General features: G+C 38.7%; 2 protein-coding genes across 2 annotated transcripts in view; one reads left to right on the top strand and one right to left on the bottom strand.

Moving 5' to 3' along the window:
* EFL1 (elongation factor like GTPase 1) overlaps nucleotides 1-14,587 on the bottom strand; it is a 62,987-nt gene extending 48,400 nt beyond the window's left edge. The window contains exons 1-12 of the mRNA XM_058033666.1: nucleotides 14,538-14,587; nucleotides 14,035-14,136; nucleotides 13,251-13,318; nucleotides 13,007-13,091; nucleotides 12,382-12,515; nucleotides 11,688-11,825; nucleotides 10,768-10,982; nucleotides 8,831-8,954; nucleotides 7,904-7,980; nucleotides 7,632-7,768; nucleotides 6,729-6,851; nucleotides 5,204-5,303 (exon numbers count right to left, since the gene is read on the bottom strand). Coding sequence (XP_057889649.1) covers nucleotides 5,204-5,303; nucleotides 6,729-6,851; nucleotides 7,632-7,768; nucleotides 7,904-7,980; nucleotides 8,831-8,954; nucleotides 10,768-10,982; nucleotides 11,688-11,825; nucleotides 12,382-12,515; nucleotides 13,007-13,091; nucleotides 13,251-13,318; nucleotides 14,035-14,125 — 1,292 coding nt within the window. The 5' untranslated portion in view covers nucleotides 14,126-14,136; nucleotides 14,538-14,587. The remainder of the gene's footprint in view (nucleotides 1-5,203; nucleotides 5,304-6,728; nucleotides 6,852-7,631; nucleotides 7,769-7,903; nucleotides 7,981-8,830; nucleotides 8,955-10,767; nucleotides 10,983-11,687; nucleotides 11,826-12,381; nucleotides 12,516-13,006; nucleotides 13,092-13,250; nucleotides 13,319-14,034; nucleotides 14,137-14,537) is intronic.
* SAXO2 (stabilizer of axonemal microtubules 2) lies at nucleotides 14,197-23,659 on the top strand. Its single transcript, XM_058033637.1, has 4 exons — nucleotides 14,197-14,738; nucleotides 20,321-20,500; nucleotides 21,683-21,885; nucleotides 22,648-23,659. Exons 1-4 carry the CDS (start codon nucleotides 14,197-14,199, stop codon nucleotides 23,619-23,621), a joined length of 1,899 nt encoding a protein of 632 aa, XP_057889620.1. The 3' UTR covers nucleotides 23,622-23,659.
* The last annotated feature ends 508 nt before the right edge of the window (nucleotides 23,660-24,167 follow it).

Here is a 24,167-nt window from a genome sequence, read left to right as displayed (position 1 = left end):
TTAGTCCAAACTGAATGACAACTAAACTTCCTTATGCAATCAATCCTCTGAACATGACAGCTTTTCGACTCTTTCACATTATTAAAGACAGACTTGAAAAATTCACTTAAAAAGAGTGAATAATCAGAAGAAAACTGCCAAAGATAAATTCGTCCTTGATTATTGAAGTGTTATGTTTATGTTTTTAACCTCCAGACCATTTTACGAAGGAAACACCACAGTCAAAACATCAACTGCTTTCTGAAAGACTAACAGAACTGCCAACAAATGTCTGTGATACATCTCTCATGCCACGAACAATGGCTTCCAAGCTCTGAGAATGCTTTCTCTCCATACAGCTTTTTCTAGTTTAAACTGCATGAGCTCATAGACAGATGTGTGACTTCAAAAGGTGTGGATGGAGTAACTTCTGATAATATCTTTAAATCCATGTAATTAATAGAGAATCCTATTCATGACTCTGCTCTTCAGAATTAAGCTCTAGTGAAATCATTGGCTGCTGCTCTGCTCACCTGGCACTCAAAGGATACTGTCAGCAGCATCCCTAAGGACAGCTTGGTCAAGTGCAGTTTGCTACATTTCAGCACAGTCTATGTCCAGTGGTCTCCCATATCCTTTAAAAGCTCATTAATTTCTGGATTAAACTACTTAATGTCTATGGAACAATTTCCATTCACAATCTAATGTACATCTACTCAGATCAGTTACTATCAGTTCTATTGCAATGAGACTGGTACATAGTTCACAGTAGAAATAAATGTGTTAACACAAAAGGAGCAATTGAAAATTATCCAAATCACAACTTACACTAAATTTCATACAACAGACTTACAGAACTCTTTCAACAGGGAATACTCAACTGTTTGTATTACATTATATAGCAGGTATCATTCATTCTGAGACAAGTAATGAAATAAGGTATCAATCCCAAGCTGTCACACTGCCTGGAAAAACACTCCAGACTGATAGAGCGACCTCTGATTTATCTCACATGCTGAATGTGCAAAAAAGAAAAAAGAAACTTGAAGCAAAACTCTCCCACAATGTTACAAGCTTTACGCACTTCAGCTCACCGTTACACAAACTATAGTATGTCCAGAGATTCAAATTTCAACCATTACTCTGTATTTCTTTCTTGGATCAGTTGCCAAGGTCTTAGCCAGATTCAAATGTATACTATTACTGAAATCTATTTCATGATAACCATAACAGGAGTTTTAATTTTTGAAAAGTATTTATTAGTTATGCAACTGGATGCCAAATTCAGATGCTAACCTGTAAATTTGACAGCCCATTCAGATGATACGTGTCCTATTCATTTCTAGTGCACAAACTCCAATTTAGAACAAACTGCTAATGAAAACAGAAGATGATGGGTTCTGATCACACTGAAGCTGCTGCAAGGCATATTGCCTTAAACACAGAAATTAATTTACTTGCAAGAAGATAGTAATTTCTTACAGAGCTTGGAGCTTTATACAGGCTCTCATTTGATCAATGTCATTTCAGCTGAAGATCTGGCAAAAATCACAGGATTTTTTTCCCAATGCACTTTTTATAAAACATTAGGAAGAATACAAATGAAGCACACTACAATCTGTTTAAGAGATGCTAACAAGCTGTACCACAAAACAAAGAAACAACTATGACTGTAATTTCATGGAGAATTGTATGGAGAAGTGTCTTTCAGGGTGACCCCTAAGAAAAAAAACAGTCCTGATTTCAAGCTGACTGAGGAGAAAGAACCACCTTTCATATTATCTGGAGGAAAATAATAGAGGTATTATAGGTTTTATACCTCCCAGGCAGTAATGAAATATAATTTTAGTGCACTAGCTTATCTGTTCAATAGACTTTTCTTTATTACCACTGGAAAGAAATCGAATTTCTTCAGTACACTTTATTTATTTACATTATTCAGGATTATAAAATGGACTTGAGGTAACATAAAAGGTTTGCTTGCTATTGCTCACGTGGCTCACTGCAAGATTTACACATAAAGCTTTACTAAGTAAGTAGATGATTTCATCATAACAAACACATGATATTCAGTTTATATCTTCTAAACATTTTACATTAAATACCCCTAGCAATTAGTTGGAAGCAATTCAATTAGCTACTAAATATTTCTTTTACACTGGGTTATATGAAGACAGAACTCTGAATCTCAAGAAAAGCAAACTGGTACATTTATATTCCCTGTACCTAAATGTCAAGCTTGGCTTTTATTCCTACACCTACACTCGAGCATTCTGTATTAGACTGGGGTTCAAAGTCACACACCAGTAGAAAATAGAGAGAGAAACAGCATATGCTGAATGAACACCTCACACTGTACACAGCAATGCTTTAGAATAAATAACCACAGGCATCATCAAATAACCATTACATGAAGCAAAGTGGAGCAGGGGCACTAAGCTGTTCATCTCCTCTGCCCAACCAACAATTCACATTTTTGCCTGACTTGGTGGGAATTAGCAAATAATTTCAGAAGATCAGACAGAAGAAACTGGAAGACAAAACACTTGCAATTCTCATTCCTTGACAAAACCTGGTAAAAATGAATGACATAGCAGTACCATACAAAAAGTCAATTTACAAATCTTTCCAAGGAAAGATAAATATAAGCTGACAACCTGCTTTAACTTGACAACTAACAATTTTACCATGTATTCTGCTATTTAAACAGTAAAAGCAAAATCATACCAGCTTTAGTACAGAATCTATTAATTTTAAAGTGACCTTCAAGGAGATATTAGTTGCCAACAGCAGTCTCAAAGGAGGTTGCTTTAATTAAAAATCCATCCTTTGTTATCATTTACTGTACACCCTGGACTTAGAAGAGCTTTTTGCTTTTCCCAACTTAAGCTTAATAAGTATTACAAGCAGATGGCAGAAATAAGGCAAAGTATCAAAAAGGACAAAGTCAGTTTGAATCTTCCAACAAAGTCACAAAAAGGTAACCTTACCCAATACTGCCTCACAAAAGGAGAAAAGTGACACCAGCATAGATCTACATTTTTTCCCTCTGGAAGTAGAAAACAAATCTTGCAAAAAAAAATCTGAAGGAAACTTTTAGATTTTTACATGCTTTAACATGCTTAAAATCAATTCCTCCCTGCTCCCAAGGGATGCAAATAACCTTAGGTCAGTCCAGCAGTCAAGCATCAAGATACACAAGAGCACAGTTATAGCTCCTCAAAATTAACATGCAGGTGAAACACACAGCATGGATTAATGTTCTTCAATAGGAAAATGTGAAACAATTGATAATAGACATAGTGTAGATATTCTCTGTTTCTCCCCATGTTCAGATATTCTTATGGAGCACCCTCATGGAATACCAGTTTAAATGGAATCCAGTTTAAATACTGGATCTCACACACTGCACTCAACCATCACTCAATTCTGTTAAGCACAATCTTCCCTGAGTAACTGTAAATAGCACACAACCAATGCAATTAAAAATATGCTCAAGAATCACAGGTACACAGTGTTGTGTTTTTAAAATATTTGAATTCTTCAGAGTGCTTTCCTTCATTAGAACTAACCTCCTTTTCCAATTTCTTCAAGAACTGCTTACCTGTAGAATCTTAACAAATCAAGTATTGAGAAATACACATTTAGCTCTATTGCTGTTTTTCAATTATTGGAAGCAAACTGTCACTCCAAAACACATCTTAGACATTACCTAATCAGGAAAAATCACACAGTACTAATAATGACTGATTCTCTCCAAGAAAAACACACATGTGATTTCATTTTAATATTAGCTAATTAGTAATTGAATTATTTAATACCAGCAAGAGATACTTTTCACACAAACTACAGAGCAATACATTAAAATTTTCGGTGCACTGAACAAAGAGGGAAAAAGGAGAGTAACTACAACACTGAAAATTTCTGTCTGGTGTATGTAAAAGCCACCTTTGCCACTATATCACATACTCATCACCTCAAAGGCTCTTGATTCTCTCAACAAATAAAAAACCAGGTCATTATCAGTGACAGAACAGCCAAAAAGTGATGGCCTCAGTGCAGTTGCCTCTGATAACTGGAGCCCATGCCCAGGAAAGGAGACAAAGCAGGAATGGCGCTGCTGTGCCACACCTGAGAGGGCTCCTGTGCCAGAGACATTTCAGGAGAGCACTGGAAGCAAAACTGCACCATCTAGTGTCTGCTCAGCCCATGCACACGGAGCTTCTCCCTGAGTGCAAACACTGCAAGGAAGACTTCTGCAGGAACACTCACAGTAGATAACCTCGGTGAGAAAAACCTGAAATAAATCTAGCAAGTGCAAGAAAAAGCTAAGGTAAAGCTTTCAAATATTACTACAGCAGCAGAACTGCTTCTCACGCAAAGATCAAACACAGTCTAATTTAGCAGGAAAATTATAATTTTCTATATTACTTTGCTGGACAGTAACAATCCCCCCCAAAACACAGTAACATAGAAACTGCCTACTGAAAATACTTCAGAGGCTTGGAGGGATGAAAGGTTAAGATGAACCTCATTCTTGTAAAGTCATCAGAAAAGTAAACCTCATTCTTGTAAAGTCATCAACATTTTAAAGTAGTACACTTAAGTGTGCCAGGAAAATGAGATCTAGAAGATCAAAGATCTCAAAGATAATAGGATGGCTATTAAAAAACAAAAGGCTGTAATAAAAAAATCTTCCAAACCTCCCAGAAAAAAAAATATTTGGAAGGGCATTAATGCCCTCCGGATCACTGTAAAAAGTCAGGCAAGATTTGGACTACTTTAATAAATGCTATTTTATTTTGCTGTTGCAATGAACTGGATAATCACTGAGCTGTTATCCCCAGTTTGATGGGAAGTATTCCTTGGTACAAACACAAGCTGCTCTGATCATGCCAACACAACCTTGCTGAAAAACCAAAACAGTTTTACAATTCCATCATTTCCACCAGACAACCTGAAACTGCTTACATTGCAAGCATTAGGATGATACCTTTGGACAACAGTACTATTCTCCAGCACATCTGCTGTAGCTTCTAAAACTACTGTGATTAAACAAATCACCTCCTGAACTCATTCACAAAATCCTTACTAGCAGAAAAGATTTGACTGCATTTCAAGAATTCATTAATTATTTTCTCAGGTCTAAACCAACTTATTAATGCCTTCAACAGAATTTCCCCCCCCCCCAGAAATAACTAAATAAAATGCTACATTTTCCTACCTTGGTTTATTCTGTGGCAATGCCTTTGCATCAACAGGAAACATTTTGGAAACAAAGACAATAACTGGGGCTGTTCCTTCGCTACTGCATTTCATAAAAGCTGAAACAAAACATAAACACAAGTTATTTTCACATTTTTTTCCCTAAAAGTATGGACAAAGCTATGACTTTACATTCATTTTGTAGGCATTGCTGTTTATTTCCACTTTTAACAGATCATATGCTAAGGACAAACCAACAAGAAAAAAGTAGAAAATTTCTCTGGACTAATAATTTGGTAACACTGCCTGTATCTTAAAGTGTGTTTCACAATAAAATGAACAAAACTTCAAAAATGGAACTCTTGATAAAAAAATACATACACCCCAATTACACAACTTGAGTTTACAGGCTGATTTAGATCACAATGGAAACCAAAGAGCAGCACAGGATTAAGACTGAACACTATTTACTCAGTACCTCAAAGTATTCTCCTTCCTTTCAGACTAAAGGAGGAAGTCCTGCAAACGTCCAGATGCTCACAAAATCCTAACACAACTTCACTGCAAGAACAGATATTCCTCAAAAGGTGAAAGATTCACACAAAACTCATTTAATAAGTAGGAATTCCCATTAACAATTTTTTCCATCCAACTTGAAACATGTGAAATTCAAACCAGGCAATACCATTCAAAACTTCTAACACAGAAACTGAATCATCTTCTCCTACACTTCTCCCTTTTATCTGAAATATGAAAAGACCACAGAGCTAAGGCAAACAAAAGTACAATACTACTAAAAATTAACAAAATACTTACTAAATGTGGAAGTCCACTACCTGTTCATAACCAAGAGCAATAAGATGTAAAGTTTACAGGGGCAAATTTCTTCCAATTAACTTACACTAACACAGTGTTGAACACTGTCTGGAGAATACCATGTTTTTAAATGTTCAATAAAGGATGAAAAGCCAGTTTTGTTACCCCTGGGAAACAATTCCTAACAGCCTGTCAATTTGACATTGACATCTCATTTTTAATTGACATTTGATATTTCACCCTCTTAGATTTCTTGAAGCTCTCCTCAAAACACTGTGCTATGATTAATAATTAATTACTAAAAGTTAATCAATACACTTGCAAAAATTAAATCCAAATTCAAACCACTGCTGGCTAAAAATTAATGATTTTAATACACAAGTTAGCAAAATATTCAATTCTCAATTACATAATGACTTCTACAGTTCGGAACTAAAAACAAGTATTAACCTTGCAGAAGGTTAATAATTCCTGTAGAACTCCCAGTGTAAGAGTCCTGAACTTTACATCATCTGCAGCTTAAGCTGAAATATCCAGGAATATATGGGATGGAAGGAAAATGCATGGCCATAAAACCACAGCATGTCAATGACAGACATCAACAACATTACTGGAAGTAGAATATTTATACATTTACATATAGATTACTACACACCTTACAAGCCAAAGACAAACAAAACCACCAGGACAGAAACAACATTCATGTTAATGGGAGAACACCTACTTACCACTTTTAAGTTCCTGAGTTTCTGGTGGCAAAGAATCAAATGTTCTTGCTCCAACACACATCAGCTTCTCCACTCTCTCTGCTGTGATGTCCAGAGGACTGGGAATCTTATTACACACCATGGCTAAAACATTATTAAGGACACATATTTGCATTTTCTTACTGAATGCAACCAACAAATGCTTTCAATACTTCTTTTATTGAGCCCCATGCACCAAGTACCAGCAGCAGCAGATCCAAAATCCAGCTCTGTTGTCTCAGTGCATTCAGGTCCCTCTCAGGTCAGCAACAGTTTCTTGCCATTTGTCAGGGGCAGAGTTAAGGAGGGGTGGCCCACCCTAAGTGCAGCTGGGAAGCTGAAAACAGCACAACTGGGGCAAGATTTACAGAAGTAGTTAGTTTTTATGCATTAATAATTTGTGCACATCTACTGTAATATATGATATTTCATATTATAAACAATGGGCACAGCTGACAAGCAGCAAAGACTGATCTTGAATTAAGAAATTTTATACCTAAAACATAACACCAAATATCTACAGAACTTCACGGATGGAAAAGACCTATATCACTACTATAAACATGAGATTAGTTTCTACTTCAGGAAAACCATTAAAACTTGAATATAAAACTACATAAAGGAGGTCTATTGTTGAATTACCTCGTTTCACAACTTTGTCTCCTAAAAATAAGATATGCAAAAGCACAATGTTGGCAGAAATGTAAAAATAATGGTAGATGTGTCATTTGTAATGTTATGAGCAAGAAGACAGGTCCAGGTAGCTTAGGCACAGACATTAAAAAAACAAAACCAAATTATACCAAATTACACAGAGAAATACGTGAGCACACTCAGAAGTCTGAGAACTGCCAATAGAAAAAAATTGTGGTTTTTTAAGGATACAGAGGATTGCATCAGATATTGGTAGCCACTGGCTACAAATGGCATTTAGATGAACTTTCGGGTCTGCATGCCGTGATTCCCGGGCACCAATTCTCAGCCCCAAAGAGGTAACTATCTTTTCTATTTTTTCTTTATCTCTGTAAGGAAAATAATAAATAGATTTAAAATCCAGAGAAGCAATATATAACCAGCATCTATTATTTCTGAGTATTTAAAAAAATCACCAAAGCATATGGAAAGAGATGCCATGAAAACTTTATAGACGTTCTCACCTTTTCATAACAGCCTCATAGAGACTCCAAATGTTGTCCAGCACCAGCTGCACAAACAAAGGTTTCTTTCCTTTTGACTGGTAGAAGATAAAAAAAAGAAAAAGAAGGTAAAAAAAAATTGCATTACCAGCAATTCCTCACTTTTTCAGTAGGCTTATGATTGCACTTTTCATTGGAAATATGTACAACTTTTATTCAAAATCAAGAAGTCTGTCTTATAAGAATGGCATAAGGCATAAAATAAACATGAAATTTAAAAGTGGAGAACAAGGGATTCAATTTCAGAAAAAGAACCTGATAAATATGGCACGTGACAACCTTGGGCCTGCTTATCACCCCTTTTATAACTATTAATCATCACCTATGCAAACAGGAAAAAAATCATGATTACATGAAAATAAGGAAACTACTCTCTCCTCCCTTAACTTTTAATGGTGGAAATGTTTAATGCTAGAGAAGTGCAGCTTTCAGACCTGGGCTTCAGTACAGCGATCAATGGAAATTCCCAACAGCAAAAAAGTTTTTTTCAATCCTAAATCCTGAGCTAAATGTGAATATACTAAACCATCAGCTGTGGAAGAGCTTTTCACAGAGGACAGAGACCCAGTCACAACTCTTGTTTCTACAGGTAATCTTCCTTTCCTCTTGTGTGTTTCACTCGATGCTGAAACCTTGAAGCTGCAGTGTCCCTTATTTAGTGAGCACTGGTAGATGAGATTTTCTCCATGCAGCATTTGAGTGGTCGATTTTGGAATGTTCTATGCTCCAAGAGCTGTTGCATTCTGTCCTGGTGACTTTGTATCTCCAGTAACACTGAGCCAACAGGCACTGAGGTCAAGTTTCAGAATACACTATGAGGAACAAAATTGGGGGAAAAAAGTAAACTCCAAAATAAAAATCAGGTTGTGTTCTTGACACCCTCCATACCTGATCACCTTTCATTATCTTCTTTGCTTTAGTATTTAGATAATAATCTCCCCATAAAGTCTTCAGAAGTACTGCAGGCTTGATTCCAATTTTTTGGCTATACAGTTTGGCAAAATGTTCAATTCTGAAAGCAAAGAAAACATTTTGATGGAAGTGTAATGTTTTCTACAGCAACAGCTTATGTGAAAATCACACAAAAATCTCAGATCCTTGTTTTACTCCCACTTTTCCAATTGTCTTCAGTTCACATTGTTTAACATTTACACCTGTAAAAATATTTAGTCATAACAGATCAAAAACATCAACAGTATTTGAATGGCTTTGCTTTGTTTCAAGTCAGCTGCAAGGCTTCACTTGAAATAAACAGTTGTGTACTATCCCCTCATCAAAAACTCAAAAGCATAACACAAACCTTATAAATACCTTAGTGAATACTCTTGAGCATACACTTTGAAAGACTTCCCATGACACACTTAACTATGGTCTGGGACCAGAAATAGAATATGTTAAAAACCAAGCATTGTTTTGAGTCACACTTCAGCCATCAGATGGTGGTAATTATTTTTAATTAACCACTTATGAAAATTCTTGTTGTTTGAATCATTACTTTAATAATGAGTAAACCCAAGAAAACTTCACAGAACTGTAATGCTATAACTATGTTGTAAAGCCAGCTGTGTTGTTCAGCAGTCCCCATGAGTTAACAAAAGCAGCCTGCTTAGCCCAGACAGGGAGTCCTGAACATGCTATGGTTTCCTTGCTGAAAATGTTCTATGAGCAGTAATAAAACGTATTTCCACATATTTGCTCCCTGTGCATGCAGAAAAAAAATACAATCCTGTTTACAGAACAGTGCTATTTGATAATCTTTTCTTTGAAATTCAGAATTCTTAAGTTTTTACACAGCTAAGAAAAGGACCTGTACATATCAGCTACACATAAGCTGTGAGTTCTGAACTAAGCCCAAAGAGATTTCTTTTTCAGAAACTACCTAAGCTCCCAATTCAGGGAGAACTTTCAAGATTCTTGTGCCAGCAGCTCCTGCACGTATGTTAATTTTTCAACACTTCAGAATTAAGAGAAAAGCATATGTACTCACCACATTGGATGAGGCTGGCACTGCCTAATAAGTTAATTTTTCTCTGCTAATACCTTCAGGAAAAGAAGCCACAACCAAGGAACACCAGCCAAGACTTTCCATGATTAAGAAAAAGCTCCACTGATCAACACACAGTACTGCAGCTGGCAGTCCAGAAGAACCTCTTCAAAGTAATTAAGAAAAATGTTTTTTCACCCTCTCCATTATATGATTTATCAGAGCCAGGGCCTGACAGCTCATCAGAAGAAACAAAAGTCTTGAAAGACAATTAACCTAAAATAGCCCATTTTATTTTCCCTTCCTTCTGAAGGGACCACAGCTGTTTGTGTTGGACAGCAAACTATGCATAGCACCTTATTTACAGTCTAACTTGGATTTAAAAATCCCGGAGATGATTTTCTATAAGGGCTCTGCACTACTCAAGACATTCCCTGTGTCACACCCGAGCTATCCCTGTAATTACAATTTCAGGACGAAGACAACGCCTCCACCTCGTGGCCAGCGACCAGAACACGGGCACTGCTCAAACCCTGCTGCCCTTGCCACCAAATATAGAGAACCCTGAACCAGCTCCTGCCCTTGTCTGCTAGTCTATCCAACAGCAGCAAGTTAGAAAATAACGTTTATCATAAATATATCCAGGCTAGGCTGGAGCCCACTGTGGGCTCAGATGCTCCTGTGTAAGTAAATCAGGGATCCCTGTCACTCAGATAATTTATACAAAGCTGCAGATCACAGAAGAACCTAACAAACATGTTTAGAAACATGATGCACCTGAAATACTTTAACAGCAGTAATCAATGTTAAAAAAAGGTCAGTAATTAAATCTCAAACTTACCCAAAACCCCAGCCATCAATTGCACTGGCAAACACCACATTTCCATGTTCTGGTGAAAAATAGAGATGTGAATCATCAGTGTCTTCCAATCCAGTACTCCAGTCATAAATTTGATCTCCTGGTGATGCATCTGAAAGGGTTTCACTTTCTGTTTCTTTTTCAGCTCTTTCTTCTAACACTTTGGAGGTAAAAAGTGTTCCAGTGACTGCATTGATCTAGAGAAAGATATGTGAAAAAACCCTCAGATTCATTCACTCTTTCACAACCCTTGCAATTAAAATGTAATTTTCCCACCCTTCAAAACATAAAACGAGAAGCTGTGTTAACAAGCTAGCATGCCTGTGATTCATTTGGCAATTAAAACACACCTAATTCTACACACTTGAAGACCACAGGAGTTTATGTTTTGACATAAACACCCTGAAGTTTCCAAGTCAGCCACACCAGGACAGAATCAAAGTATCACATGTAACACACTCTGTCTCAGAACAAGGAATGGTGAAACAGGAACTTGCTTCTGCCAACAAAGCAAACAACAGAGGGCAAAGGGAAACCAGGCAGACAAACACTCCCAAGCGAGCCTGGGTGGGAAAGAAGTTTTGAGGGCAGCTTAAACTACAATTCCAAAGATGAAACAACATTATTCCTACATAAATCTACCAATATCAGGAACAGTCTACCTCCAGTAAGTTTAAGCAATTTAAGACAAAAAGAAAACATTCAGCATATTACTTCTAAAAATGAAGACTTTTCCTCGTGACCTGTCAAGAGGCATTTACTACCTTTTTCTCCATCACAGGCATTGTGAATTAACCTCAAAACAAATCAGAAATAAGATGCACCTCAATGTTAAAAATCAGACTGGATGCTATACAGTGCCACAAAATCTGCTGTGTGAAATGCCACCTCAGCACAAATACCTGTTCTAAGATATTCTTAAGGTGCAAATATGCTTCCTGAGGGGTGAGCTTCAGCTCCACAATCAAGCGGTCGATTTTGTTAATCACCAGGACGGGACGGATGTTTTCCAGCCATGCCTGCCGCAGGACTGCCTGGGTCTGAGAAGGAAAGAGTTTTAAAAACCCGTTACAGAAAGCCTGACAGCACCAAAAATCAAATATAATTCTAAAATTTAATAAACATAGTAAAGGACAAGTTGACGCTCAAAACAGAAATTTTACTCCCACAGTATTATTTATTGAAGAATTCTGCAGAATGGTGGGATTTCATGGCAAAAACACCCAAAATAACAAAAACCAAACTACTTAGAAAAGTAAGCCATGAAAAAAAGCAACCTCATTATTTTGTGTATTCTTTTTCAAACCCTGAAAGCCCACATAAATATACTCAGTTATTTCTCTATCAAAATATTCCATTACACCTGAAGAATGGCATACCCACTGTTTCAACCCTGCTTCTCTACACCCATTCACCAGCACTGTTCACTTTTTCAGCACAACTATGATTTTTACTACTCACTTTAACAGCTCAATTGTATTGTCATTTATTAAAAATTTTGTAAAGCTTCTTAGACAGCTCATCTTTTATTTCTATATAACCCACTTCAGACTCGGCTTACACCCCTCTTTCTCTACTTAATACACTTTATTTCACCTGTGGACAGACTCCTTCAACAGCATCCACCACTATGATGCAACCATCACAGAGTCGGACAGCAGTAGATACTTCTGAAGAAAAATCCACGTGCCCTGGGGAGTCTATTAAATTAATCAGATATTCCTGATCACCTAGGATCAAACAAATTAATATTTCAGAACAGTGTTCAAAGATATTTCTTCCAGACACCCAGTTATACTGCTTCAGGTATGATTTTTTTCATGTCCTGACGCTAACTACACTATAAAAACCCTTACAGCACAGGTGTAACAGGTATCTCAGCAAAGAATACTGTACTAAAACTTGAGTTTTTTTGAAAGGTCTTGCCTTTAAGTGATTCAAGACTTAAGATGAAAATAAACATACTTATATCTAAAATAAAAGATGAGGCAACTACTCTCATGGCCTCCACTCAGAGATGATTGAAAATGTTTTTCCTGACCCTGAGATGGAACTCAATTATCCTGGCTGACTTACTTGCCTAAGTCTGCAGAATTAGAGTCTAACACTGAGAAACACAAAAGTCAAAATTGCACACAAAAATCACAACAGCAACAACAAAGAGACAGGGGAAATTAACAGAAATGTATATTAAAATTTATACAAGCCAGCAACAACTTACCTTTCACAAAGTGCAGTGAAATTGCACTAGATTTCATTGTTATTCCTCGGACCTGCTCATCTTCCCTACTGTCAAGGTACCTCAGCTGAGTATAGAAACAAAAGAAAAAAATAATAAGCGTGTAGAAACATCTTCACAATGAGGTTTACCAAGACTATAGATGGAATTTCCTTAATGATTCAGAATTTACAATCCCAGCATGTACAGACCCAGAATTTTATTAAAAGTGACAGTGTAACTCTACCTTTCCTGCCAAGCGGCTGGAGATTATTCCATTGCTAGATATAAGGCAATCAGCTAGAGTGGTTTTGCCTGAAAAGAAAAATAAATTACTTAGACTAAATGAATTCAAACCATGGCAAAAGATGCAACATACAGTATTCTAACATATCAACATTAATAAAGACTATAAAGCACCATGAAAAGTACAAATCAGCTTTCAAAAAACAAATCAAATTACTCCTGTTGCACGCACACAAATTTATTTTTGAAGAGTGGATGCGAATTTACCTGTCATGACCAGAAGAGCAGTTGAAATAACAAACAGTACATCAGGACCTCATTACAACATGCAATTATACAAAATGTTTGCGTTCTTAAAAAAAGCGCTTACTATTTCCACCTACATAACAAACTTACTCTATCAAGAAAACACAGAGAAACATTATTCTGCCTCTCAAACATATATGAAATTCACACCAACATTCACCATCATAGCAAACATTCGATTTCAACTATTCATTCAATTTCAACTACACATTCAATTTCAACTACTCATTCAATTTCAACTACTCATTCAATTTCAACTACTCATTCAATTTCAAATTACTATAGTGTGATGCTCTTTTACGCAAGACAAGCTGAATCGGGCCAAGAAAAAGGTGCCTAAAGCAGATTCGCCTTCCTGAATCATGTTCAAGCCAGTTTGAAGCTAAATGCACGGAATCCTCCTTCTTTAGAACAGCGAGCAAGGTATCTCACCACCCTTCAGACACCCACAAGAGGAGCAGACACCAGCCCTGCCGTACCGTGATCCACGTGCGCCAATATACAGATATTCCTGATGCCGGACGCCTTCTTCTGGAGGCCAACCATCTTCCCCACGCTTGTGAGCACCATTCTGGCTAATTCTGCGAACGGAGCAAAATTTTTTACTGAGGGGTCAGCCTGAGGAAAGGTTTTGGTTTTTAATGACGCCAGCTGCGATCAGAGCCGCTCCTGAGGGAAGCTCCGAGACACGTGGGGCGGGGACACCCGGCAGAACCCACGGGCCGTGTCTGCGCTTTGAACGCGCCTCAGGCTCCAGCTGGCAGCGGACACCGAGCCGCCAGCAGCGGCACAAACCTCACGGTCCCCCCGGTTCGCCTTCCCCTCCCGCCGCTCCGAGCGGGCACGGCCGCGCTGCCCCGGGGCCGCCCCAGGCGGGTCACAGCGCTGCTCCCCGGCTCGCCCGCGGGGCGCAGGCCGCTCCGGGGTCAGCCCCGCTGCCCGGGCCCTGCCGGCTCGGGGCACACGCACCGGGCACACGCACCTGCGTTCCGCCGCCGCTCCCGGAAAGCCGCGCCCGCCCCGCTCGGCCGCTGCCGGGCCCGCCCCGTGACGCCGGACGGAAGCCGGGCCGGGCCGGGCGCCGCCGGTGCCGCGCGCGGCGGCGTCCCTGGTTACCGGCCGAGCGGCCGAGCGGGCCGGGCATGGGGCCGCCGCGCTGCATCTGCGAGATCTGCTCCTGCGGGTGAGTGAGGCGGGCACCGAGCCAGCCAGCGCCGCCCTCCCTCGGCACCCACTCCGAGCTGGGGCCAGCAGCACCGGTGTGCGGCGGGGTAGGAAGGCTCTGCAGAGGGAGCTGGACAGGCTGCACCCATGGAATGATGCCGGTGGTAAAAGGTTCAACGAGGCCAAGGGGTCACAACAGCCCCACACAGTGTACAGGCTGGGGCACAGGGGCTGGGCAGTGCCAGCAGAAAAGGAGCCGGGTGCTGGAGCAGCAGCTGAAGGGGAGCCAACGTGTGCCAGGAGTGCCGGTGGCACCGGGCTGTGGCAGGAGCAGGGTGCCCAGCAGGGCCGGGGCTGTGCCCACCCCGGTACTCAGCACTGCTGAGGCCACAGCTCGAGTGCTGTGTCCAGCTCTGGGCTGCTCAGTTCAGAGCGGTCACTGAGGTGCTGGGGCATGTCCAGAGAAGGTAAAAAGGTCAGTCAGAGCTGGGGAAGGGTCTGGAGCAGTGTGGAGAAGTGTGGTAAGGAGTGCCTGACAGAGCCAGGAGTGTTCAGCTGAAGAAAAGGAGGCTCCTTCACCCTCTGCAGAAGATCACAGCCAGGCAGGGCTCAGCCGCTTCTCCCACACAACCAGTGACAGAACCAGAGGACACAGCCTCAAGCTGCTCCAGAAGAGCTTTAGGTTGGACATTAGGAAGAATGTCTTCACAGAAAGGGTGGTTGGGCATTGGAATGGGCTGCCCGTGTCCCTTGGGGTGCTTTAGCAGAGGCTGGATGTGGCTCTCGGTGCCATGGTCTGGTTGTCATGGTGGTGTTTGGTCACAGGTTGGATTTGATAATCTCAGAGACCTTTTCCAACCTCATTGATACCATGAGCAGCACCCCGGGCCACTGAGGAGCAGAACCCAAGAATGAGCATGTTCTCAGTAAAAGTGAAGTAGTGTATTCACATTTAAATCAGGTAAGGGTAAAAGAAGGTCTTAAATGTACTAAAATAGAACAGAATAGAGACAGTCTTAAAAGCCACCCAGACTAAACCAGAATCAGGCTTTTCCAGAAACCAGAGCCTACTCCCATTGAAGGACTGCACCAAAGAACCTTCAGAAGAATTCCGCCAATCTTGTCAGAAACCTGTGCAAGCACAGCAGCCCTTGAAAGAGATTTAATCTATCTGCCCTTCTGCCATCACATCCAGTAGCACTCACCACTTGGCTTTATGTTCCATGATCCCATAGAGAGACAAACAGTTCATCATGTACATTATCCTGTAGCCTCTTTGACCCAGGGAGTAAGCACCAAGAGGGTACAGTAGGCAATTCTTAGGGGAAAATTACTATTACAGGTCTATAAGCAATATTACCAATGCCATAGGTGAAAAAAAAGCACACAAATCAGGTGTCCCAAAATAATAAGGGACTTGGACCTTTCAAAATTCAGATATAAATTTACAGGTCGGAGTCACAACTGTTAATATTTTCAATTTCTTCTCTACTTAAAAAAAAAATCACAAAAATAATCATCCTAGGATTCAAAAATTCACTACGTACTAAAAAAACCTAACAACTACATACCAGAACACTCATCATAAGATCACAGAGGTGTGCTCAATGGAAGTACAGAGCAAACCCTATGGTTGCAAAGGTCACCATGACCCACAAGTTGCATATCAAGGTCTGCAGAGCAGGCTCCCTCCGTGTGTTTCTGTGGGGGAAGTCTGTCTGTCTATTCATCAGCCACTTTTTTTGTCATCTGTAGACGAGGTGTGAGGCAGGCACTGAGTAAAGCTCCTCATGTTCTTTTTGGCTAAGCCTGTGGTGAATTTTGTCCCATAAATTTGTTTCTTAAGCCCTAGATTAATGAAGAGTTGGAACACAATGTTTTCATGATGAGATAACAAACCTGGCCTGGGCTCAAGTACAAAGATGGTGAGATAACACAATGAGACAGCACAAAATGAGCTTCAACTCAACCAAAAATTCTCAATCCAAAAACTGAGTTCAATAACATGAATAATTAAATTAAATATGCATAAAGCTTGTGGTTTAAAATAAACCTCACTGAAGTTTTTACAGTCAGTAAAAGCTTAAGCCATTATTGGTTTAGGCAGCACATTGTGTTTGCTTCAGTGTACAGTTTCTGTTTTCAGGGGAAGGCTGCTTGGTCACTTGGCAGTGTTACCTGGACACTGCAATGCATACACAGCTTAGCAGGGACTTCAAAGCAACTATAAATATCTAATGTTTTGTAGACATTATCATTTAGCTATCTGCAGGAAATTTTATGGGGGTATAATTACTGCTTAATTCTAAATAATAAAATAGAAGGAAACAATCTCCCCTATCAACAGAATTTAAAAAACACTGGAAAAACTTATAGGGGAGCAAAGCCAGCAGGACAGAACTTCATTCTGCTTTCTCAAATTCAGGATGTTAAATCTGGCTTCCAAAGAAGAAAAAAACCACTGTGGTAGATGAACTTTCTGCACTCAAGAATAGTATTAGTCTGTTACAAAAGATAATCACAGGCTACAAAAGCATAAAAGTTGTTTTGAGACACAAAAAGATAGTACTGCTTTATCTCCTTCTCAGTCTGTCAACCTTCCCCCATTTCTTGCCCTTTTGTTATCATTATCATAAAAATCTGTATTCCTGCATAAATGTAAGTTAAAAGGAAAGATTTTTTCTAAAATATGGGTTACTTAAGCCATCATACTGACCACACAGAAATACAAACCCAGTAAAAACTACCAGATCTCCTGTCAAGAACAGGAAAGTAGATGACTCAAAAACAGTGTCCATCCATCATTTCTGTCTTCCAGACCATATTATGTACACTGGCAAAATTAAAAAGAAATTAAAAATAAAAGCTTTGAGCTGTGTTTGTAGAGGGGCAGTAAGTTTTCTATTATGTTAAATATTAAGTTTTTCTCATTATTAGTGTAATTCTCTGGGAGGAAAATGTTTTGCGGTAGAATTTCAAGGATCTTGCTAGCATTGTGTAAAAAAAAAGTGTGAATGCCAGGCCTTAAATAAGTTAAAATCATCAGCATTCTATTAAAATAACCAGAACAAGAGCATTTGGCACAAGAGAGCTGATGTACTGTTGCTTTTATTTAGCTGAGATTCTGTTCAAACAGAATCTGGGGTGGAAATTAGGATAAATACAAGGAAGAAGTTAAAAATAAACAATGTCTCAAGGAGTGCAGGCCAAGCTCTAGGCAACATATTTCATGGATCAGAGCTGTAATCTGTATTATCTGATAATTCCCAGCACTGTGATACCTTATATAATTAGTTTTATAAAAGTATTATCTAGATGAAAAGTTTTGGTTTAGTAATTTGACAATATTCTAAATTTGACAACATCCTAAAGCAGATTTCTCAGTTAACCAAAAAAACCCCCAATCTCTTCTCCAAGTCAAATTCACAAGCTAATTTTACATCTTCAGGCTGACTGAAAGCATTTTCACAACACAGAGTAGGATGTGGGAACTTCCTCAACAATATAATCTGATTCCAAGTAATTTAGTGCAGTTAGAGTGTGTTCAGAATTATTTTATACACTAGAAATGAGTGCTTTAAAGGACATTTTTTGGATCAACAATGAATTCTAATAAAATTACAAACATCTTTCCTTGAAAAGAGTAGATGGCTTTCACCTCTGATTTGTATTTACGAAGAACTACAGGCTCACTCTGCAGTAATTATTTTTCTAGTATCTATTTCAGTTTATAGCATGTCCATGCTGCAATACATGGGATATACTCACAACATTGCTTAAAAATATTCAGAATTAACTCCTTAAAAATGGTGACCCCAGAACACAGAAGGTGATTTGTTTGGTGCTTGGTCTTCCAGACCAGCTTATGGCAAACTGAAGATGATCAAAGTGAAGGTTTTGCAGATGGATAATGTTTGTTTCCAACTCCTTTGAATTGTATGCCAAAAAAATCCATGAAGAACATTATAAATTGATAACCTGTATTTCAAACAGCTTTCAAACCATCCATCCAACGTCTTTTGTTTCTGCTTAGCTTTTACCTTTAGATGCTATGTGACACAGTATGTGCTGTTTGTACTTGCTGAAAAAAACATTACTGAGGTGAAAGTGAATTTCATGACAAATGTAATGACAGGCAAACACTGTAATGAGAAACAGCACACACTTACCTCCTTGTTTTCCTACCTTTCCTTTTCTTTCCCTCCTCTTCCCTTTTTCTTTCCTGCTATGTTTTGAAAAGGTCTCTCAATTGTTAATTTACTTGATTGAAAAGGAGTAAACACCTGAGGCTTTGAAAGGATCCGAGTTCTTAGACAGGGCTACTTTATTTCTCATTTTTTAACTACTGAGCTGGCAAAATCAGGCAGCACAAACTAATACCAGCTTTAGGATCTCCAAGAACTTCTTTCAATGTTTTTTTCATTTTCATTTTGTCATTTTCCCAGCAGGAGTCCTTCATGTCGATTTCTGCATTCTATTTTACCTTGCTTTAATTTATTATTTTCCTTTCTGGTGTTCAGTGCTAGCTAAATTTCTCTGCAGACCTTTGAAATGTTCTTTGGATATCTAGCTTCCTGAAACTTGAATTTATTTGTATTTACTAAGAGCTGTACAATTTTCCCCTTCTTGGGGTTTAGATAATTAACTTTTCATCACACAATTTTACAATACTTGTTCATTTGAAAAAAAATTTATTGTTTTTTCCCTTTGCATTGCAAGTTGTCAGCCATAAGTAAGAGGAAAACCTGTCATTATATATTTCCTTGAGGTCAGCCAGAGATGTGCATTGTGCAAATTAGAACTACTACAACAAGATTTTCAAAACAATAACATTTAAATTTCAATTTTATGGATCATTAATTGAAAACAACAAGGCATAAATAAGGAATTTTCCTTATATACCTCCCATTATGCCTCCCTTTTTGCACAATGGTGTCACTGATAGAAGCATCAAGGAGCAAATGAAATAAAACCAATTAAGAAAAAGAGATGTCATTACTTTCAAATAAACATGTGTTTTGGATAGAGAATTTAGTCATTCTGTGGAGGAAAAAAAGAGTTGAAAATTTATAAATGGCCTGCAGAGCACTAGAAGGGTGCATGAGATTTCACACCATAAAATTTTAATCAAAAAATGTAATCAGTGGTGGTGAAAATAGGTGAGATGTACAGAAATACAAAGATAAGTGATGAAGTAATAGCAGTAAAAATGAGACTATATGAGACAGGAAATGAAGCATAGTTAGTTACTTGTCCAAATAAAAGGAGGAATATCATTAAACATTAGAGACAAGAGGAAAGTGCATCTTGCTGCTAGCACCATTAGAGAACTGAGATCAACCCTGTCCATGCTTTGGATTCTGCACCAAGGACTAAGTCCCAGCTGATAGTGCTTTCATTACTGTATTAGCATGATGTGCTCTGGGACCTGTGCCACCAGCACAACATTTTGTGGTTTTATCACTCAGAAAAGATTTTAAACAAAAACTACTGACATTGTTCAATCTTCCCCATTTGTTATTCACTCCCAGCAGACAGAACATGGGTTTTCCTCTTAAATGAAACGATTCAAAATTCTCTGCTCTGATGTGTTTGACCCAGACGCCACCGCTGCTGCCACAAACCCACAAAGATTTATGATGATGGAGCGAAACCGAGCCACAAAACTGAGTATGTGGAGAACTACCCTGGCTATGGCAATGTCTGCCCTCCTGAGAGCTGCAAGCCAAAGCCAGAGCTCCAAGAGGACAAGGCAAGAATGGACGGCACCACAACGTTCAAGTAAATATTTTCAAACCATGTTTTAGAATTAGTCTGTCAAGTTTTTCATTTTTTTTTTTTAAGTATTGTATTGCAATCTTCTCAAAATCCAGTCATTGCATCCTTTGCACTTTTTGCATTTTTAAAATGTAAGTGTTGAGTATAGAAATACAGTTACCACAAAAAGGTTGTAAAAAATAGCAAAACATGTATCCAGCAAGATTTGCATTCTTTACAGCAGCCTTTAACCTGTAAAGAGAATTAAAAATTTTTGTCTTGTTTTCAGCCTGTTAGGAAATTTAGGTCTTATGGAAAACCTGGTGAACTGGGGAATTTTCTGTAATATATATGTAGAATCCAAGATAATGAAATCTTAAGAAAAAAGTACAGGAATTCTTTTACTGATTTTTTGAATTCAGATTATTAGTTTTAAGAAAATCGTTAGTTTTAAGAAAGCAAACTGTAAAGGAGTTCAGTATATCTGTCCTATCAGTGCACAGACTCTGATTTTAAGCTTACAGAATTAAAGAGCATCTTTCAAAGAATTGGAAAAAAATATCACCCATTCATTGTTAGTGATGTGACAGTAGATCAACATTTACTTTTTCCATTATTATTGTTTATCTTTTAAGCTGTGAGGGTATCTGGATAATTTTTTTTGTTTCTCAAAAAAAAAAGAGACATAAATAGAAAGGCCAAATGCTGTTCTGCCAGACTGCTCATGTGCTTGTACGATCTATTTAAACACCCACACATGAAATATACATCCTTTTAATGTAATGTGCCCATACAAAAACAGTGAAATGCTGTTTCTGATTATATTCCATTCTCCTCATGCAATCAGTAAATGCTACCACTTGTAGTAATTTGAGCTTTGCTGTGCTTCTGCTTTCTGATCATTTTCTTGCAAAATTATAGCAACTTTGTAAGTCTCCTTTTAGACACCTTAAATAATATTATTAAACTGTGAATGGGGCTCAGAATGGGGCATCTACCTTTGAGTAAAGACTCTACAACGCATCAGAGACCATAGATTTATGTACTGTGGTTTTCTCTCCTTTGTGCTATTCTCTAACATGTGGTGTCTGATAGATTTTTCAGAGTAAACATTTTGTTATTTTTCCAAATAGTGGAAAAAATACAGAAGTGGCTTCAGAACGAAGAAAATATTTTTTGATCAGAGTTTTCTTTTCTCCAATTCAGGTCTGATTATTTACCATATGAAATTGTTACGAGACCTTTTCGGCAACAAGAGGAATATAGACCAAAGTCAGGGAAGATTGACCTGGGAACCATTTACCAGAGAGATTACAATCCTCATAAAGTAGGACCAGTGACATTAGCAAGGCCTCGAGAGAGGAAACACACTTCAGATGCCAAAGTGGATACTGTCCCAACCTATCGAGGTAATAATAGGTGTCCCCTACAGAAAGGGAAATAACCCAGATGAAGGTAGCATTGGAATTCTAACCTATGTTAGAAACTGGATCTGTTGGTTTGGGACAGGGAGTAAAGCATACTAGGAAGCAGGTGATGATGCTCTAAAACATTCAGCACTCCTGTTGTTGAGGGGAGACCTATTGCTTCTAAGCTAAAAGCCCTCTCTGAGGTTTGGTCAGCTACAAGGGAATTCCAACATGCACCTGGTTGGACTATCTCCGGCAAAACTGGATGGAAATAAAGGTGCAGTGTCTTTTTCAGATAGTTTTAGTTCATGTCATTTATTTTTCCACAGAGTAGGTCAAAAGTGGAGTTCAGGCTTCTGCTTGTGTACAGTATAGCTTACATATACAACATCCCAGTAATGATCTGTCTTGACACAAATTATTCTATTATGATGGTCAGTGCAAAGGTGCTAAATCTTCTATGTAAAATGGAAGATACTGTATTTAAAGCATGTATAAGGCTATTTTCTGTATAGTTTCTGTTGAGCAAAGAGTCAAAATAGGGCATCAGGTACAATTTTAGGGGTCTGTTTTTACCACTATAAATCACACTATAACAGACAGTTTCATCAGATCACAGACATGCAGATAAAATTATCATTTTCACTTACATCCATTTTCTTTGTTTTGCAAGATTTAATACCAAAAGACTTTGTCTTCATTTTAAAGGACTGGTTTTAAGTAATAACACCCATGTGGTGGAATTTTGGTTTTGCCTTACAGATCACTACAGGTTATGGAAAAGTCAAAGAACAGAACCCTGTAAGGTGGAGCGTGACTACGAGCCACCTTCAGAGAGGTTTGGAAATCCTTCCACGTTTCAAGATGACTACATCCCCAAGCAGCCCAATCCCCCTGCAAGCTGCAAACCCTGTGACACCAAGCTGCCAGAGGGGCCTTTTGATGGCAACACCATCCATCGCACAGCCTACATCGCCCATGAGTTGGAGCCCTTGTTCGTCAGACCGAGGGAAGAGTACAAGCCAAGCGACCAACCCTTTGAAGATCTCACAACCCACCAGAGAGATTTTAAAGGGACACCTGGGGAACAAGCAAAAAGCTGCAAGCCTGAAGGTCAAAAACATGGATCTGATGATCCTTTTAAAGGAACCACTGAATTCCAGGATCGCTATCAGCCGTATTCGGTCACCGCCCCTGAGTTCCACAAACCAAGAGAGTATGTTCCACCCACAGACAAGATGGACCTCAAGTCCTCAAACCGTCTAGATTACATTAAACACAAGGTTACTCCTAGAGCCCCCATGAAACCAGCTCCGGGAAGAAAAACTACTGGCCCTTTTCAAGGGAAGACTACTACAAAAGAAGACTATCAGCCTTGGAGAGTTCCTCCACGAGGGCCTATTAAGAAAGAAGAGGAAATTCAAAAGCCCACAGGAAGATTTGCTAGTTTAACCACATTCAGGTCCCATTACGTACCTCATCAGGCCAATCCGCCTCAGAGTTTCAAACCTGTAGAGGTTGTACCTACTGGAGTTCCTTTTAAGGATGAAACTTTGTACCGCACTGAATATACACCAAAGAAGCCCGAGGTCTGCCCAGGACTCAATCCAGATGCTGTGGGTTATGTCTATGTCAACACAGATTCTGAGGGTCACAGATTCTACCGCCGGCTGTCCCCAGAACCATCCGGCGCAGACAGCAGTCCTGTTCCAGAGGAAGTACCTGCTGTGTCATAATACTTACATGCAGTATTGCAAGCACCTTAGTTAAATAATGGGAAACCAGCTTGTTCATTTTCTCTTTAACACTGAAAGCAAGTTAAATAAATTATTTAACTTGCTTTCAGTGTTATTTATTTAAATAAATTTTGCTTTTAGGAGTTTGAAGAAAACCAAAGCCAAACCAAAGTTCTCGTTATGAGACTAATAAAGATTTGCCAAATGCTGAAGGAGCACTACTCCCTACATGGCATCTGTGCTTTTTCTGATTGTTTATTCTAGTTTTCTTGACTCCCCAGATTTCATCACGCTCCATCTCAAGCATCTTTACAACATATTTAGTTATTTGATATTTTCTGCAATCAAATTATTTAATTTGTGAAATAACAAGTGCCTTTTGCTGATAAAATATTTTACACAGTAAGCAAATAATGCTATTTAAAATAATCAAACAAATCAGTCATAATCTCAGTAATCTGTAAGATTTGCATGCTATGACACCTAGGCATTTCTAAAAACCTCGTTTTAGCTGTAGTCATCAGTGCTTCAGCTTCATTCAGGTCT

Source organism: Melospiza georgiana, chromosome 13 (assembly GCF_028018845.1).
Source record: "Melospiza georgiana isolate bMelGeo1 chromosome 13, bMelGeo1.pri, whole genome shotgun sequence".
In the NCBI taxonomy this organism is placed as follows: domain Eukaryota; kingdom Metazoa; phylum Chordata; class Aves; order Passeriformes; family Passerellidae; genus Melospiza; species Melospiza georgiana.
This window is presented reverse-complemented; position numbering and strand designations above follow the sequence as displayed.

Coding starts and splice junctions, on each gene's coding strand:
- SAXO2 (XM_058033637.1), top strand. CDS start 14,197: ATGACGCCAGCTGCGATCAGAGCCGCTCCTGAGGGAAGCTCCGAGACA. Junction 20,501..21,682: donor GACGGCACCACAACGTTCAA/GTAAATATTTTC, acceptor TCTCCAATTCAG/GTCTGATTATTTACCATATG. Junction 21,886..22,647: donor TACTGTCCCAACCTATCGAG/GTAATAATAGGT, acceptor TTTGCCTTACAG/ATCACTACAGGTTATGGAAA.